Source organism: Propithecus coquereli, unplaced genomic scaffold (genome assembly GCF_000956105.1).
Source record: "Propithecus coquereli isolate 6110/MARCELLA unplaced genomic scaffold, Pcoq_1.0 Scaffold261, whole genome shotgun sequence".
Classification (NCBI taxonomy): domain Eukaryota; kingdom Metazoa; phylum Chordata; class Mammalia; order Primates; family Indriidae; genus Propithecus; species Propithecus coquereli.
In genome coordinates, this window is record NW_012148186.1 from 3117422 (window position 1) to 3132934 (window position 15513).

Consider the following 15513-nt stretch of genomic DNA (forward strand, 5'->3'; position numbering starts at 1 on the left):
GAGTTCGTCCCTGTGGCTTGCTCGCTCGCTCGCTGGCTCGCTTGCCCGTTCTCGGGGATCCCTGTGGCGTCCTTGACACCATCCCTGGGGGTGTGAGGCTGTGAGTAGCACCTGGGAGTTCCCATGCCACCTCCTCCCAGCTGGCAGCTCTGCAGAAACCTCACCTGCACCCCTGAGCATCACGCTCAGGTCCTGGAGACAGGGAGGAGGGCTAGGGGGATCCAGAGATCCAGCCTGCCCAGACTTCTGCTTTCTGCTCAGCTAAGCACCCCGCACTGAGAAATGAACACATTGATTCAAAGCAATGCAATCATCTGCATTTTATTTGCACCTCATTTGCAAGTTGTTAATTTCCAACCCTGCTCCTTCCACTCCAGGTTCCTTCATTCCCCATCTTCCCAATTCCCCCGCCCCGCCCCCAGGCCCAGAAAAAAAATTTGTTGGTCTTTGCCAAGGTAGACTCAGCCTTCTCAGCAAGTCTGCCCTGTGTTCTGAGGGGAAGCCTTTATTCAAGGCTACAGCAACAGCGGGAATCGTCCTAAGACCCCACCTTGACTGCAGGGAAGGCTGTATCTTGTCACAGGGCAGACTGATTTTGTGAGGTGAGCAGTATGATGAGCAGAGGTGGGAGAGGCCAGGGGATGAATGCTGGAACAGCACCCAAGAGCTGGAGCCCACCTCCACCCTGTGTGCTGTCTCCAGGTCCTCAGAGGCGGGATGGGCTTCCTCCACCCACCACCACTGTCTCCCCAGTGATGTAGCTGGCATCTTCAGAGCACATGAAAGACACGATGCCTGCACATTCCTCTGGCTTGCCTATCCTGGGGAATAGGGGAAACAAGGAACGGAGTAAAAATCAAATAGGCCAGGCCCCTCACCTGGCTCACAGGGAATGAAATTTGCTTCATCAAGAATTATCAGATGATTAGGGGGGAGGGAGGGTAAGGGCATCACACATAACCTAATCATCTGTACCCCCATAACATGCTGAAATAAAAAAAAAAAAGAAGCAAAAAGATAAAAAAAAAAAAAAAGAATTATCAGATGATTTTTCAGGAACACTGTAAAAAGTTCATCGTTTTCAAATAGGGTTACTATGAGGATAAGCTGTTATAATTTAGTATAAACATACTGTACTCTGTAAAAACCATTACATATAATATTCAAATAATATAGAGACATGCTTTTAGAGAGCTCAGGACACCAAAATCCAAAGTTATATAGAATAAAAGGTGAGCAATTATTTTATACTTCACAAGAATTTGTTTCACATGTGTGCATATGACTCAAGTGTCAGGGAGTCTGTGTGGCAGTAAATGCTGTGTTTAAAATGATTCCATTTGCAAAGGTTCGACTTACAGATAACTTTTTGAATCTATAATATATTTGTCCCTTAAAGCCAGGTTCATTTTGTGAAAATGTGCTAATTCTCATTGTTTGTATAGTTAGGGAACACTTTAATCTGACTTCCATGGAATACTCTAGAGGTGGGTAGAGTGAGTCACTCAGAAGGCCTGAATTAGTGGTTCTCCATCCTAGCTGCACCTTGCAAGCATTTCAGAGGCTTTAAAAAAAACAAAAACATGCCGAGGGCCCACCTTGGGCCAACTGTAGAATCTCTAGGAGTGGAGCCTGAGCATCTGCAGTTTAAAAAGTTCCCCAGGTGATTCTAATATGCATCCAGAATTGAGATACATGGGGCTAGATCATTCACTGGGGCTCTAGGATGACAACACCTAGAGTTGTGAACTAGGCCTGTGGTTCATGCCTGACATCAGAATGGCTTTGGGAGGATTTCAGACTCTGGGATGTTTGCACTGGTAAAGAGTTAGGCTTTGCTGGCATTTATCCTTGAGAGGACAAGATGCAGCAACTAAAGACCAAGAGAGTACCCAGAAACCAGAAGGTGGAGAGAGGCAGAGAGCTGAGAGGAAAGGGAGCCAGGCAGTTCAGCCAGCTTACTGGGTAAGAGAGTAACCTCCTTAGGCAGGGGGAGTTTGGGGCTTAGTAAAGCTCTGCGTTCCTTTTATTTGGATTGTAGGATCATCCACCTGAGCCTTGAAAACATGACTCTTTATTCAAGGGGAACTAAAAAAGCATGGTTTTGCTTTTGGTCTCCACAGATGCCCAGCGGTGGAGGCAAACACCCAGGTGGAGAGAGGAGTCAGGGCTTCTCCCAGAGCTTTGCTCTGCTGAGTGCCAGACACCTCTGTGTTTGCCATCTGCAAGGGAAGCAGACTCCCTGCCCAGGCCATTGCAGTGATGTAGTGTTGTGAAGTCTGGGAGGCAGAGGAGAGCATGCCCATGTTATCTGTGGGACTGAGACAGTGAGCTGTGGGCTGTGTTAGGGACCACACCTTTCCATCTTTGTCCCTCCTAGCCCTCCCCTATGACAGCCTTACCTGCTTATCTGAAGGGTTTCTTTTATTCTTTCCTCTCTTGCCTTGTCCATCCAGAGCTGCAGGAAGAAGGGAAATCTCTTTATATGCAAGAAGAGGAAATGGAGGGACAGAGAGGGAAGAAACTGCCCATCCTCACATCAACTGAGAGGAAGAATGGAGAGAATCCCCCTCCTGTTTCACTTCTATATTTTCCTGGCTCCCAGCTCTCTCCACCACCCTTTTCTATTTCATTCACTTCAGGTTCTAGCAAGGCATTTCACTGCATCTCTCCAATTCTCACCCACTTAAGGAGATAGGAAACAGTGAGAGTAGAGTCTGAATTCCTCAGTGTCCACCCTCCACCTCAGGAAAGGAGTGAAGGAGTCTGGTCTGGGTAGGGCAGCTGGTACAGAGAGGGAACATGGGAAAGTCCTGGGTGTGTGTGGGGGGGATGGTGTAGTTGGGAGCTTAGGAGTCAGGTAGTGGGCTTCCCCATCCAAGATGGGGTCCCAGTGGGGTGCAGGGCTCCCCTTCCTCACCATACTGCTGAAGCTGGTCTTGATAAGTCCAGGTGCCAGGCAGTTCACCCGAATATTCCTTGGGGCTAGCTCTATGGCCAGGTTCTTGGTAAGGCCCAGCAAGGCTGTTTTACTAACATTGTAAGGGCCCAGGCCCTGGGGAAAGAAGAGAATGGGTTAGAAGCATAGTTTCCAGGTCATTCTTGGTTCTCATTATTAGACATAAAGGGCAGCAGTCAATAGGGTATCTCCTGTAAGGGAGGGTCATAGTTAGGGAACTGTCATGTGGCTAGACCTCCCCTCAGGGGTCACGGAGGCAAGGCATCTATTGTGGCAAAGGTCTTGGTGGTGTGATTCTAAAAGGGACACAAGCTGCTCTGGACAGCTGGAGGGGTGGAAAGATGGGAGATGGAGAATGGGATGGAAGGGACAGACAAAAAGGTTCTTACAGAAAATGGAGTGAAGGCTGCTATGGAGGCCACGATCACCACTGAGCCGCCTCTGGAAAAAGAAGAGAGCTGACCTTCTTCCCAGTTGGCGACACTCCCTCAGCCCCTGGGCCCCGTCTCACCCCGGCTCGCCCTCACTGTCTGTACCCTCGTTTCTCCATTTCCGGCACCACCGCCTTTGTCATCAGGAATGTGGCCTTCACATTAATGTCCAGAATCTGGAGCCAGAGAAGAAGGAAACAGCATGAGGGAAGAGTGTTGAGGAGGCATGGTGACAAGGATTTATAGCGGGCTCCTGTTTGTTAGAGCTGACGCGGATCTCAGTGGTGATCTACCTGGGCCTGACAGGGGATGAAACCAAGGTTCGGGGAGAAGCAGCTCTCACCTGCTATTCAGCTAGATACATCAGGTTCAGATCAGAAAAAATGGAGCCTGGTTCATCTTGTCTCCTAACCAGCCAAGTAGGATTTGGCCCAGAATAGGCCTACACCCTTAGGGATGCCTTGGATTTGAGCTGGGTTTTCCGTGTTTCTTCAGAGTAGGGAGAGCCTGGAATTGGCCACCTCCCCGACCTGCCCTGGAGTGGGCCATGCTCCTTAGGGAAAATGTGGCCTGTCCTCGGGCACCTGGGTTGCTTCAGAACTTCTCTGGCTTCTGAACTTAGGGAGGGAGCTGCTCTGGGCCTTCCAGGCTGGACTTTCTGGCTGGTATTACTGGAGAGTGGGGTGATGTGGAGGCACCTCTGGGGTAGCTGGGGCATAGGCCACCATCAAATCCACATCCATAATTAAAGCAAACCTGTGATCCCGCTTACCTTCTAGACAACTTCTTACTTAAAAAATTTCAGTCTTACAGAACAGGTGAAATAGAAGTACAATGAAAATCCAGATACCCTTTTACATTCTGCCCCATTTGCCCTCTCTATGTATTATACCTATACATTTTTTTTAATGAACCGCTGAAAGTAAGTTGCAGACATCACAATGCTCTATCCCTAACTACTTCAGCACACATTTCTGAAGAACAAGGATATTCTTTTATACAACCACAATCCATTATCACACCCAAGAAATTTAATATTGATGATGATTTTATCTAACATGTTGTCCATAATAAAATTTCCTCAGTTGTCCCTGAAATGTCCTTTTTTAAAAAAAATCCAGGGTTCAATCAAGGATCAACTACAGCATTTAGATTTGATGTATGGTAAAATTTTGAAAAATGTAAACTCAATAGAAAAATTACAGGCATACCTCATTTTATTGTACTTTGCAGATATTGCATTTTTTACCAATTGAAGGTTTGTGGCAACCCTTCATTGAAAGAGTCTGTTGGAACCATTTTTACAACAGCATGTGCTCACTTTGTGTCTTTGTGTCACATTTCGATAATTCTCATAATATTTTTAACGTTTTCATTATATCTGTTATGGTTATCTGTGATTAGTGATATTTGATATTTTTATTGTTATTGTTTTAGGGTGTCACAAACCGTGCCAATATAAAAAGACAAATTTAATTGATAAATGTTGTGTGTGTTCTGACTGTTCCACCAACCGGCCAATGCCCTGTCTCTCTCCCTCTCCTCTGGCCTCCCTATTTCCTGAGACAACAATATTGAAATTGGGCCAGTTAATAACCCTACAATGGCCTCTAAGTATTCAAGTGAAAGAAGAGTTACACATCTCCATTTTAAATCAAAAGCTATTAAGCTTAGTTAGGAAGGCATGTTGAAAGCTAAGACAGACTGAAAGCTAGGCCTCTTGCACCAAACTCTTGCCGAGTTGTGAATGCAAAGGAAAAGTTCTTGAAGAAAATTAAAAGTGCTACTCCAATGAGCACATAAATCATAAGAAAGCAAAATAGCCTTATTGCTGATATGGAGGAAACTTTAGTGGTCTGGACAGATCAAACCAGTCACAACATTCCCTTAAGCCAAAGCCTAATCCAGAGCAAAGCACTAATTCTCTTTAATTCTGTGAAGGCTAAGAGAAGTAAGGAAGCTGCAGAAGAAAAGTTGGAAGCCAGGAGAGCTTGGTTCATAAGGTTTAAGGAAAGAAGCCATCTCCATAATATAAACGTGCAAGGTGAAGCAGCAAGTGCTGATGTAGAAGTTGTATCAGGTTATCCAGAAGATCTGGCTAAGATAATTGATGAAGGTGGCTACACTAAACAACAGATTTTCCATGTAGAAAAAAACAGCTTCTATGTAAAAAGATGCCATCGAGGACTTTCATAGCTAGAGAGGAGAAGTCAAGGCCTGGCTTCAAAGAAAACTTCAAAGGACAGGGGCTAATGCAGCTGGTGACTTTAAGTTGAAGCCAATGATCATTTAACATTCTGAAAATCCTAGGGCCCTTAAGAATTATGCTAAATCTACTCTGTGCTCTATTATTAGAACAACAAATCCTGGATTACAGCACATCTGTTTACAGCATGATTTACTGAATATTTTAAGCTCACTGTTGAGATCTATTGCTCAGAAAAACAGATTCCTTTCAAAAGATTACTGCTCATTGACAGTACACCTGGTCACCCAAGAAGTCTGATGGAGATATGCAAAGAGATGAATATCGTTTTCATGCCTGCTAACACAACATCCATTCTGCAGCCCATGGATCAAGGAGCAATTTTGACTTTCAAGTGTTTTTAATTTAAGAAATACATTTCATAAGGCTATAGCTACCATAAAGAGTGATTCCTTTGATGGATCTGGCCAAAGTCAATTGAAAACCTTCTGGAAAGGATTCACTATTCTAGATGCCATTAAGAACATTCATGGTTCATGAGAGGAAGTCAAAATATCAACATGAACAGGGGTGTAGAATAAGTTGATTCCAAGCTTCATGGATGGCTTCAGTGGAGGGAAGTCACTGCAGATGTGGTGGAAAAAGCAAAAGAACTAGAATTAGAAGTGGAGCCTGGGCCGGACGTGGTGGCTCACGCCTGTAATCCTAGCACTCTGGGAGGCCGAGACAGGTGGATTGTTTGAGCTCAGGAGTTCGAGACCAGGCTGAGCAAGAGCGAGATCCCCGTCTCTACTAAAAATAGAAAGAAATTAGCTGGACAACTAAAAACATATAGAAAAAATTGGCTGGGCATAGTGGCTCATGCTTGTAGTCCCAGCTACCCGGGAGGCTGAGGCAGAAGGATTGCTTGAGCCCAGGAGTTTGAGGTTGCTGTGAGCTAGGCTGATGCCACGGCACTCAAGCTTGGGCAACAGAGCGAGACTCTGTCTCAAAAAAAAAAAAAGTAGAACCTGAAGATGTGACTGAATTGCTGCAATCTCATGATAAAACTTGAATGGATGAGGAGTTGCTTCTTATTGGATGAGCAAAGAAAGTGGTTTCTTATGATGGAATCTACTCCTGGTGAAGATGCTATGAACACTGTTGAAATGACAATAAAGGATTTAGAATATTAAGTTGAGTTGATAAAGCAGTGGCAAGGTTTGAAAGAATTTACTCCAAGTTTGAAAGAAATTCTATTTTAGGTAAAGTGCTATCAAACAGCATTGCATGATACAGAGAAATCTTTAGTGAAAGGAAGAGTCAATCTATGTGGCAAACTTCATTGTTGTCTTATTTGAAGAAATTGACACAGCCACTTCAATCTTCAGCAACCACTATGCTGATCAGTCAGCAGCTGCCAACATTGAGGAAAGACCCCTCCATCAGGAAAAAGATTATGATGTGCTGAAGTTTCAGATGATCGTTAGCATTTTGTAAAAATAAAGTATTTTTTTTTTTTTTTTTGAGACAGAGTCTCACTCTCTTGCCTGGGGTGAGTGCCGTGGTGTCAGCCTAGCTCACAGCAACCTCAAACTCCTGGGCTCAAGCAATCCTACTGTCTCAGCCTCCCGAGTAGCTGGGACCACAGGCACGAGCCACCATGCCCGGGTAATTTTTTCTACATATATTTTTAGCTGTCCAATTAATTTCTTTCCATTTTTTGGTAGAGACGGGGTCTCGCTCTTGCTCAGGCTGGTCTCGAACTCCTGAGCTCAGAACGATCCGCCCGCCTCGGCCTCCCAGAGTGCTAGGATTACAGGCGTGAGCCACCGCGCCCAGCCAAAATAAAGTATTTTTAAATTAAGGTATGGACATTATTTTTTAGACATAATACCATTGCACACTTAATAGACTAAAGTATAGTGTAAACATAACTTTTATATGTACTGGGATACCAAAAATTTGTATGACTTGCTTTATTGTAATATTCACTTTATTTTAGCTATTTGGAGTCGAACTGAAGATATTTCTAAGGTATGCCTGTACTTTGTTTAAAACTGATTTTCATGTGGTCTCTATTTAGACTATTCATGAAAGATGTTTCTCTACTTTAAAGAATATCAGAGGGGAGGGGAAGGAGGGGACGGGTATTTGCATACACAAAGAGTGCAATGCACACCATCGAAAGGATGGACACGCTTGAAACTCGGACTTGGGGGGAAGGGGGAGGCAAGGGCAACATACATAACCTAAACATCTGTACCCCCATAATATGCTGAAATAAAAAAAAAAAAAAAAAAAAAAAAAAAAAAAAGAATATCAGAATCAGAAACTGGCTCATGGAAGAACATTTTTGGCAGTTTCGTGTTTATGTGTGTGAAACACTGATATATTATAATATTTTCACATATGTTTAAACTTTAGTGTTGAGAAATTATTGATGACATCAGAGTAAAAAGCAAAACCATGGGAGATCATAAAAAATTTAGCATTTCCAAATTATGTGGGAACATTAACCTTGGTAAACAAAGACAGATATTTTAATTAGGGCTTTATAATTAAAAAATGTAGGTATATGAAATATATTATGAATATAATGTAATTATACACTTTCACATAGAAACCAATATTCTAGCACTTGAATTTAGACATCTAGATCTCAGATATTCTTGACACTGCAGTTAAGAAGAAAAGAGCACAGGTCTTTTCAAAGGCTATATGTTATGAAGTAACAACTTTGGTCATTTCACCAGAATTGGTATTTCACTTAACTAGCAGCTATGAAGATGTCCTGGCTAATGAAAAAATTATTCTTTTTTGGCAGCTGAAAAGGGGCCAGGTGGGTGTGTAAGTTTAAGTGTCTTAGATGTTGGCATATCAGTTGCCATGTCTCTGCTGGAAGTCAACCAGGAAGAAGAGCATGCCGGGGAAGAGGGCTGGGGAGGGAAGCAGAAGGCGGCTAGCAAAGAGCAGATGGAAGAAGACAGAACTGGGAGCAGCAGAAAGGAAAGAGAAGGGCAGGGATAGAGGAAGCCATCCCCCACCTGCCCTTTACCAGGTGCAGTCCAGGTGCGTGGCACACTGCAAAGATTCCTCACGTTTACATTGCATTTGACAAACGCATTCTAAAAGCAGACTGAGTTTGTGCTGAATGTCTTCTGAGGCCCACCCCTGTTGTTTTAATCCCCTCTCACCTTGTCCCACACCTCCTCAGTAGTGTCCATTAGGTTTCCAAAGAAAGGGTTGACAGCAGCATTGGAGACCAGGATATCAATACCTCCATGAAGTTTCACAGCCTAGAGAGAAGAATGAGGTCTGGACAAGGGCTGCAGTAAGTAAGGGAGGCGTGTTTATCTATGTTGATAAAAAATTCCTTCTTACAGCCGGGCGTGGTGGCTCACGCCTGTAATCCTAGCAGTCTGGGAGGCCAAGGCGGGCGGATTGTTTGAGCTCAGGAGTTCGAAACCAGCCTGAGCAAGAGCGAGACCCCGTCTCTACTAAAGATAGAAAGAAATTAATTGGACAACTAAAAATATATAGAGAAATTAGCCGGGCATGGTGGCGCATGCCTGTAGTCTCAGCTACTGGGAGGCTGAGGCAGAAGGATCACTTGAGCCCAGGAGTTTGAGGTTGCTGTGAGCTAGGCTGACGCCACAGCACTCACTCTAGCCCGGGCAAAAGAGTGAGACTCTGTCTCAAAAAAAAAAAAAAAAAAAAAAAATTCCTTCTTAGGAACAGTCATCAAAATGACATCTTTTTTTTTTTTTAAAACATTTTCTCTCCAAAGCTACCCTAAGCTCTGCTGCTAACCATTTAAGGTTGTCTTATTTCTTTTGCAGTCTTTTGTCTCTGACCCTTTGCTCTGTTCTTTACACCTTCCCTTTGGGGAGCTCCTTCATTCTCATGTTTGCAACTCTCACCTCAAAATCTATTTCTAGACCCCCTCCTCTTTGCACACTGTGTCACAGCCCCATTTCTCCAGTTGCTCACTGTCCAGTTCTCCTGGAATGAGCGACTATTATCTCAAAGCTAACCTGTCCACATTTGCTTGAATGGAGAAACTGGTTTAAACAGACTGAAAGAAAGTTATTGCTGGGAGGGGCCTTTGAGATGATCCACCATCACCATGGAGGTGATGAAGCTCAAGGTCAGGGAAGTTTATTTCTCAAGGTCATAGAGCTCAGTAATGACACATTGGGGACAACTAAGAGCAAGAGGCCTGCTCATACTGTGTTTGGGAGAAGTGACGTGATTTGCTCAGGGCATAGAGCTAGTTGGTGGTGGCAGAACTGAGGTCAGTCTTCTACTTTGTAGCACAGAGCTAATTCATAAAAACCCTCTGAACGGGAGTCTGGGTCAGTATGAAACTGGCTGCCGAGGAGAGCCATGATGGTCCAAGGTACCAGGCTGAATTTAAAGCATTCCGATGTCTTCGTTACGATGTCATTTTCTTTCTCTCTCTCTCTTTTTTGACCTGAAGGCATGGAGATATGGACAATTCAAGGCAGGAACAGATTTAAACTGGGAAAGACAAGAAAGGCAACATCTTACGTCCTCGATAAGTTATAAGTAGGTAGTAAAGGTGTGTGCTCGCGCAATGAATGGCCAAGCAGAATCTGCCGACAACGGTTTTCAATACTAAGCCACTATGAAACCAGACTTTGCATTTGCTCAGAACAGGCGATTTTGATGCCTTGGGCAAATAGTACTAAATGGGCCCTCGATCAACTTTGTGCTTCAGATTTGGCACACAGAGGGGTGTTATTAACAATGTACACCATCTGCTATCTTCCCATTTTAACTAATTATTTTGGTTAACTAGGTGCTAAGCTCAGTTGTTTCTACACTGCTGAAGGAATGTCTGGGCTGTCAACATGTAAACCCTACAAAATTTAAATTCACATAATCTTTTAAAACCCCTATTAATACTTTCTTGCACCCTCCAAATTTTGGTGTCCTGGCACAAAGCCCCAGTCACCTGCCTTGGCTCTGTGTAAGTCTTGCTGACAGACTTGTGACTAGAAAAGTGCAGAATAAGTCAGAAAGTGACGTATGCTGTACTCTGTGTGTGTGTGTGTTGGGGGTGGGGAGAAGACGGAGGATTGACCCAGAATCACCTGAGACCTTGTGCACTCTGCTGTGTATCTTGATCCCCTCTCCTTCCAGGCCTGTCAGCACAGAAAGGGGAGGAGGCTGGGTTTTGACTGAATGGAGACAGTGAACCATAAAAGATGAATGAGAAAGGTACCTTTGACCACCCAGCTATCTTCTAAGTCTTGCTGTAAATTGTGTGATGACTACACTAAAGTGGTCAGGAGTTGTTTGCTCTGTGTTCTGATAGTTATATATTTTTTAGGAAAAGCATAATCAAGTAGAAAAGTGGCTAATCTGGTTTCTACTCACCACACCATTGTGTTTGGCTCCCACTAAAAGTCTCTGGGGCACATCCTTTCTGGTCCCACCACCCTGCTCTAGACCTGGATGACAGCAATAACTTCCTCCCTGATGTCCTTGGCTGGGTGTCTTCTCTCTCTCTCTCCTTCCTACCAGGGCCAGATTATCTTTCCTTAATAACCATTTTTATCTTGTTCAAAACCTCACTTGGCTTCTTATTGCTATGAGAATGTCTGAACTCCCCTGGGAGGCTATGGAGGCCCCTGTCCCCAGTCTTTCCCATGCTGCCCATTTCCCACCAGTACTCCCAAGACTGTGTTCTCTGCTGTGGACTGACAGTGCCACCCTCTCCCCTTCAATCCCTCCTCGGCTGTCTGCTCATTTTGTGGGGTCACTGGAACCTTGACCCCCGTCCATTCCTACCCACTCATCAAGGTCCAGCTCAAGCCCCACTTTTGGGTCAGGGGTGCAGAACCTGTTAAGCGGATCTGGTGGGGGCCAGAGGATGTTTTCCCAGTAGGATTTTGACATTAAATTGCCATGTACATTTCATATGGCTAGTCACTCATTGGCCCAGGCTCCCAAATGGCTTCCTCCACCCTCAGGATCAAGGCCCCAATCTCAGGTTCTGTCCAGCAGCCTATGCCAGGCAAAGTAACTTTCTTGGATTCACATCTGGCTCTTTCCAATGCACATCTGAGCATTTGCCAAACAGTTTCTTAAAAATGAAATTACCCTATACCATCTGCCATATCACTGTCTACTATTGTTTAAGGTCCTCCTCTTCTGCCAGACTTCCAATCTGTTAGCATGATCCTATACTTGCCATTCTTGGGTATATTCTCCTTTCCACCCTAGGGAATAAACTGTGTGCCCTGAGCTGTGAGGGTAGAGGAGCCTCCTGTGCTGCCTGGTTTATATTTTCTTGTACAGCTGGAAGAAGGCTGATGTCAAGTACCAACTCTGACACTGACTTAGACATTTTCTTTGAGACTAAAGTCCAAATGGGCACCTAAGGCCTGACCCTACACTAATGGGGAAGTGCCTGGTATTCTGTAGGCAGCCAAGGAGTTTGGTGGGTCTGGGTTGAATCACAGCTCTTTCCTTACGGGCTGTGAGACCTTGGGAAGTTGCTCCAGCTACCTGAACCAGTCTCTGTAAGCAGGAAGAATAGTCCTAGCCTTGCTTTGCTTGTTGGCAGGTTTAGAGAGTACCTGTGTAAGGCTCTGAACGCAGTAAAGACACACAGTAGGTGGTTGAAACATGGTGGGTTACCTCCTGTAGGTTCCCAGAGACTCTACTCTTCAGCTTATAAGCTGAAGAACAGGAGATTGTTAATTAGCTCCTAGGTGGGAACATCTATTTTGAGATTGTATTTACCTTTCTCATCTGTCCAATTAGCTGGAAACTACTTAAGAACCAGGACCAGGTGTTTTTTTGGGGGGTACCCCAAGGGCTGATGCAGGGTTGAAGTGTTACCGTGCTTTTGATTCTCTGACTGAGATGGGATAATTCTCAGACTACAGTGTGTCCACATAACAGAAAGGCACCCAATAAAAACGTGCTGGTGGCCGGGTGCGGTGGCTCTCGCCTGTAATCCTAGCACTCTGGGAGGTCGAGGCGGGCGGATTCTTTGAGCTCAGGAGTTTGAGACCAGCCTGAGCAAGAGCGAGACTCCGTCTCTAGTAAAAATCAGAAAGAAATTAATCGGACAACTAAAAATATGTAGAAAAAATTAGCCGGGCATGGTGGCGCATGCCTGTAGTCCCAGCTACCCGGGAGGCTGAGGCAGAAGGATCGCTTGGGCCCAGGAGTTTGAAGTTGCTGTGAGCTAGGCTGACACCACGGCACTCTAGCCCGGGCAAAAAGAGTGAGACTCTTTATCTCAAAAACAAACAAACAAACAAACAAACAAACAAAAAAGAGAAAAACGTGCTGGTGGACTGGTGTGGGTGCGCAGACGGCACTGTTACATTTTAGTTACCAGTGCTGGGTTGGATCTCACCACTGCTATCCAGGAAAGCAGGGAAGGAGGCCCAGGCTGGCTCCCTTTTCCACCTCCTGTCTCTGTGCCCATTTCCCTGCTGCTCACCGTGGCCACCAGCCGCTCCCGGTCCTCTGCCTTCCCCACGTGGCACACGGTGCCCGTCACGCTCAGCCCCTCCCCCTGCAGCGCGGCCACGGCCCGGTCCACGTTCTGCTGCTTCCGGCTGCTGACCACCACGTGGGCCCCATCCTGGGCCAGGCGCCGGGCGATGGCGAAGCCGATCCTGCCGGAGCAGAGATACAGACTGTCAAGGCCGGTAAGGGGAGGAGGTTGAGAGCTTGGGATCTAGAGTCAGGCTGCCCGGGCCTGGATGCTGGCTCTTCCTCTGTGTGATCTCCGTGTGTCTCTACCGTGTGTACAGCAGGCTAATGGCACAGCCATTGCCATGCAGATGGACATGCTTAGCTCGGTTTTGACACTCATTTACTTATTTTTATTATGGTATTGGCCCGCGGCGTCGGTTCCCAGGAACAACGCCACCTTTCACAGGCCCCATCACAGTTGACAGGCCCCATACCCTGTCGGGACTGAGGGGGAAGAAATGAGCTGGGTGTGCAGCAGCAGCCACTTCCGTGGTTTGAGGGTCTCGCTCAAAAGAGCCCCTGCCCCCCAAATATCTCCTTTACTGGTCTACATCATTCTTAAACTCCTATCCTCAGTTATGTTTGGGGGTGTATGTGAAAGGATGGTAGCCGGTCAAAAATGTACATATTCATCTGGGAGTAAGGGTTACACATTTCGCAATTGTCAGCCATAAGCATTTCTCACACATCTGTATTTTAGATTTTCGAAGAGCTAGAATCTAGCCAAGTCCTGGAGGAATGAGAAACAGGACAGAGAAGAGTGGGGGTGAGAAATAGGCTGGGCGGGTCAGGCCAAAATGTGCGGACCTACACAGAAATAGGCACACATGGCTCTGGCGCCTCACCTACGTAAGGGGGAGGAATTCCGGGGGACTTGTCCGGTGCCCAAATGGGTGAGGGAACACTTTCACAGTGGGTGGAGGCGAAGAGATAGGATTTTTGAAATCCGGATTCCTTTGGATTTTCGGTTTCTGGTCTTCCCAGACGCTAGGTGGGGCTGGTAGATTGGGGCGGCCAGAGCAATGGGGGACCCGATCGATGGGGCAGCGCAGAGGTGGCACAAACACAGAGCAGGAGTGACACGAGGGCTGGCAGAGGAGGGGCCAGGGCCAGGGGACTCGGAGGGGCTTCATGCAGACCGCATGGTTCCTTTTTTTCCGTGGCCAGACTTTGGCCGCCTGTGAGGTCTGAGGACAAAGGCTCGAGAAGCAAAGGACAAGAGGCCACTCTCTGTTTCCAGACAGCGAGGGCTTAGAGACTCCGGCCTGGGCACTCACCCGTCGGTGGAGGCCGTTACGAGGGCCACTTTATTCGTTAGCGGGTCCCGGCGGGTCACCCCGGAGCTGGCCATCCGCACCGACCTCCACGCCCGCGCAGAGCAACCTAACAGCAGCCCCGCCTTCTGCATGGCTCAGGCTGGGTTCCACTCCGCCCCGGGGAGGTGACAGCGAAATTAGGGCGAGAGGTCAGGACATGGGGCAGGCCGCCTCCCCGCCCCGCTCCCCGGCCCGCCCTCTGCTCGCTTGGCTCCCGCCCTTGGTGCGGGGCAGCCTCCTGCGGCCGCGGGCGCCCCCTGCCGGCACACACCAGCCGCGCCCCGCAGTCCTGGCTGGGTAAGGGAAGGTGCTCTCCATCCGATTTTCTCTTAGGGGCCCGCACCTCCGCAAGAACCCGCAGACTTTCCCCCTCCTACTTCTACATATTCTTGCCCACGTCTTTTTTTGGGGCGGGGGGAAGAGGAGGCCCTTGAGTTGTTTGCTTTTGCTTCCCCAAACCTCAAGATGGAATTCCTTCTCCAAGAAAGTCTGAGTCATTGCATGTGACAGCCCACAGGAGGACAAATGTTTGAGACTGCCCATGGAGGTGAGGCCTGTGGTCTCCACAGAGTCTACCACGTGAGAGTGGAGGAGCCTGGGAGAGAGACGTGATGGGAAGGAGGTGGACCAGGCCTGGCAATGCCCCTCTGCCTGGCTCCAGGTTTCCTCCATCCTCACAGGCCCTGGAGGGTGGGCTCTGGTCACTGACTGAACAGGATCTCTTATACCCTCCATGCAAGAGGACTTCCCCCTTTTACAGTGGCTAAGTGCCAGCAAGGAGGGAAGAGGGTCCCCCAAGCAGGTGTGGAAATAAAGGGAACTAGGGAGCACTCAAATTGTCCCTAATTACTATATCCCCAGGTCCTAGCCTCCATCCTAGTTCAATAAATATCTGTTGAATGTAAAAGCACTTTATGAACTGTACACTACCAAACACAGAGTGATTATTGCCACCATATAGCAATTATTATTGCTGCCACAGGCCAGACTCTCCATCTGTAAACTTGGGATGTGGAGTGGATGATGAATAAAGTCCTTGCCAGCTATAAATTCTGTGTCTAAGACTTCAGCCTCCACTTCTGCCAAGTAGGCTGA

At 46.7% G+C, this 15513-nt stretch overlaps 1 protein-coding gene across 1 annotated transcript; it reads right to left on the reverse strand.

The window, feature by feature from the left end:
- Window positions 1-293: 293 nt before the first annotated feature.
- LOC105812763 (dehydrogenase/reductase SDR family member 4) lies at window positions 294-14635 on the reverse strand. The gene is made up of 8 exons (XM_012647320.1): window positions 14380-14635; window positions 13065-13242; window positions 8773-8874; window positions 3496-3566; window positions 3349-3400; window positions 2921-3055; window positions 2403-2458; window positions 294-821 (listed from the first exon to the last, which is right to left on the reverse strand). The coding sequence occupies exons 1-8, from the start codon at window positions 14508-14510 to the stop codon at window positions 707-709; spliced, it is 840 nt and encodes a 279-aa protein (XP_012502774.1). The 5' UTR covers window positions 14511-14635; the 3' UTR covers window positions 294-706.
- Between the last annotated feature and the right edge of the window lie 878 nt (window positions 14636-15513).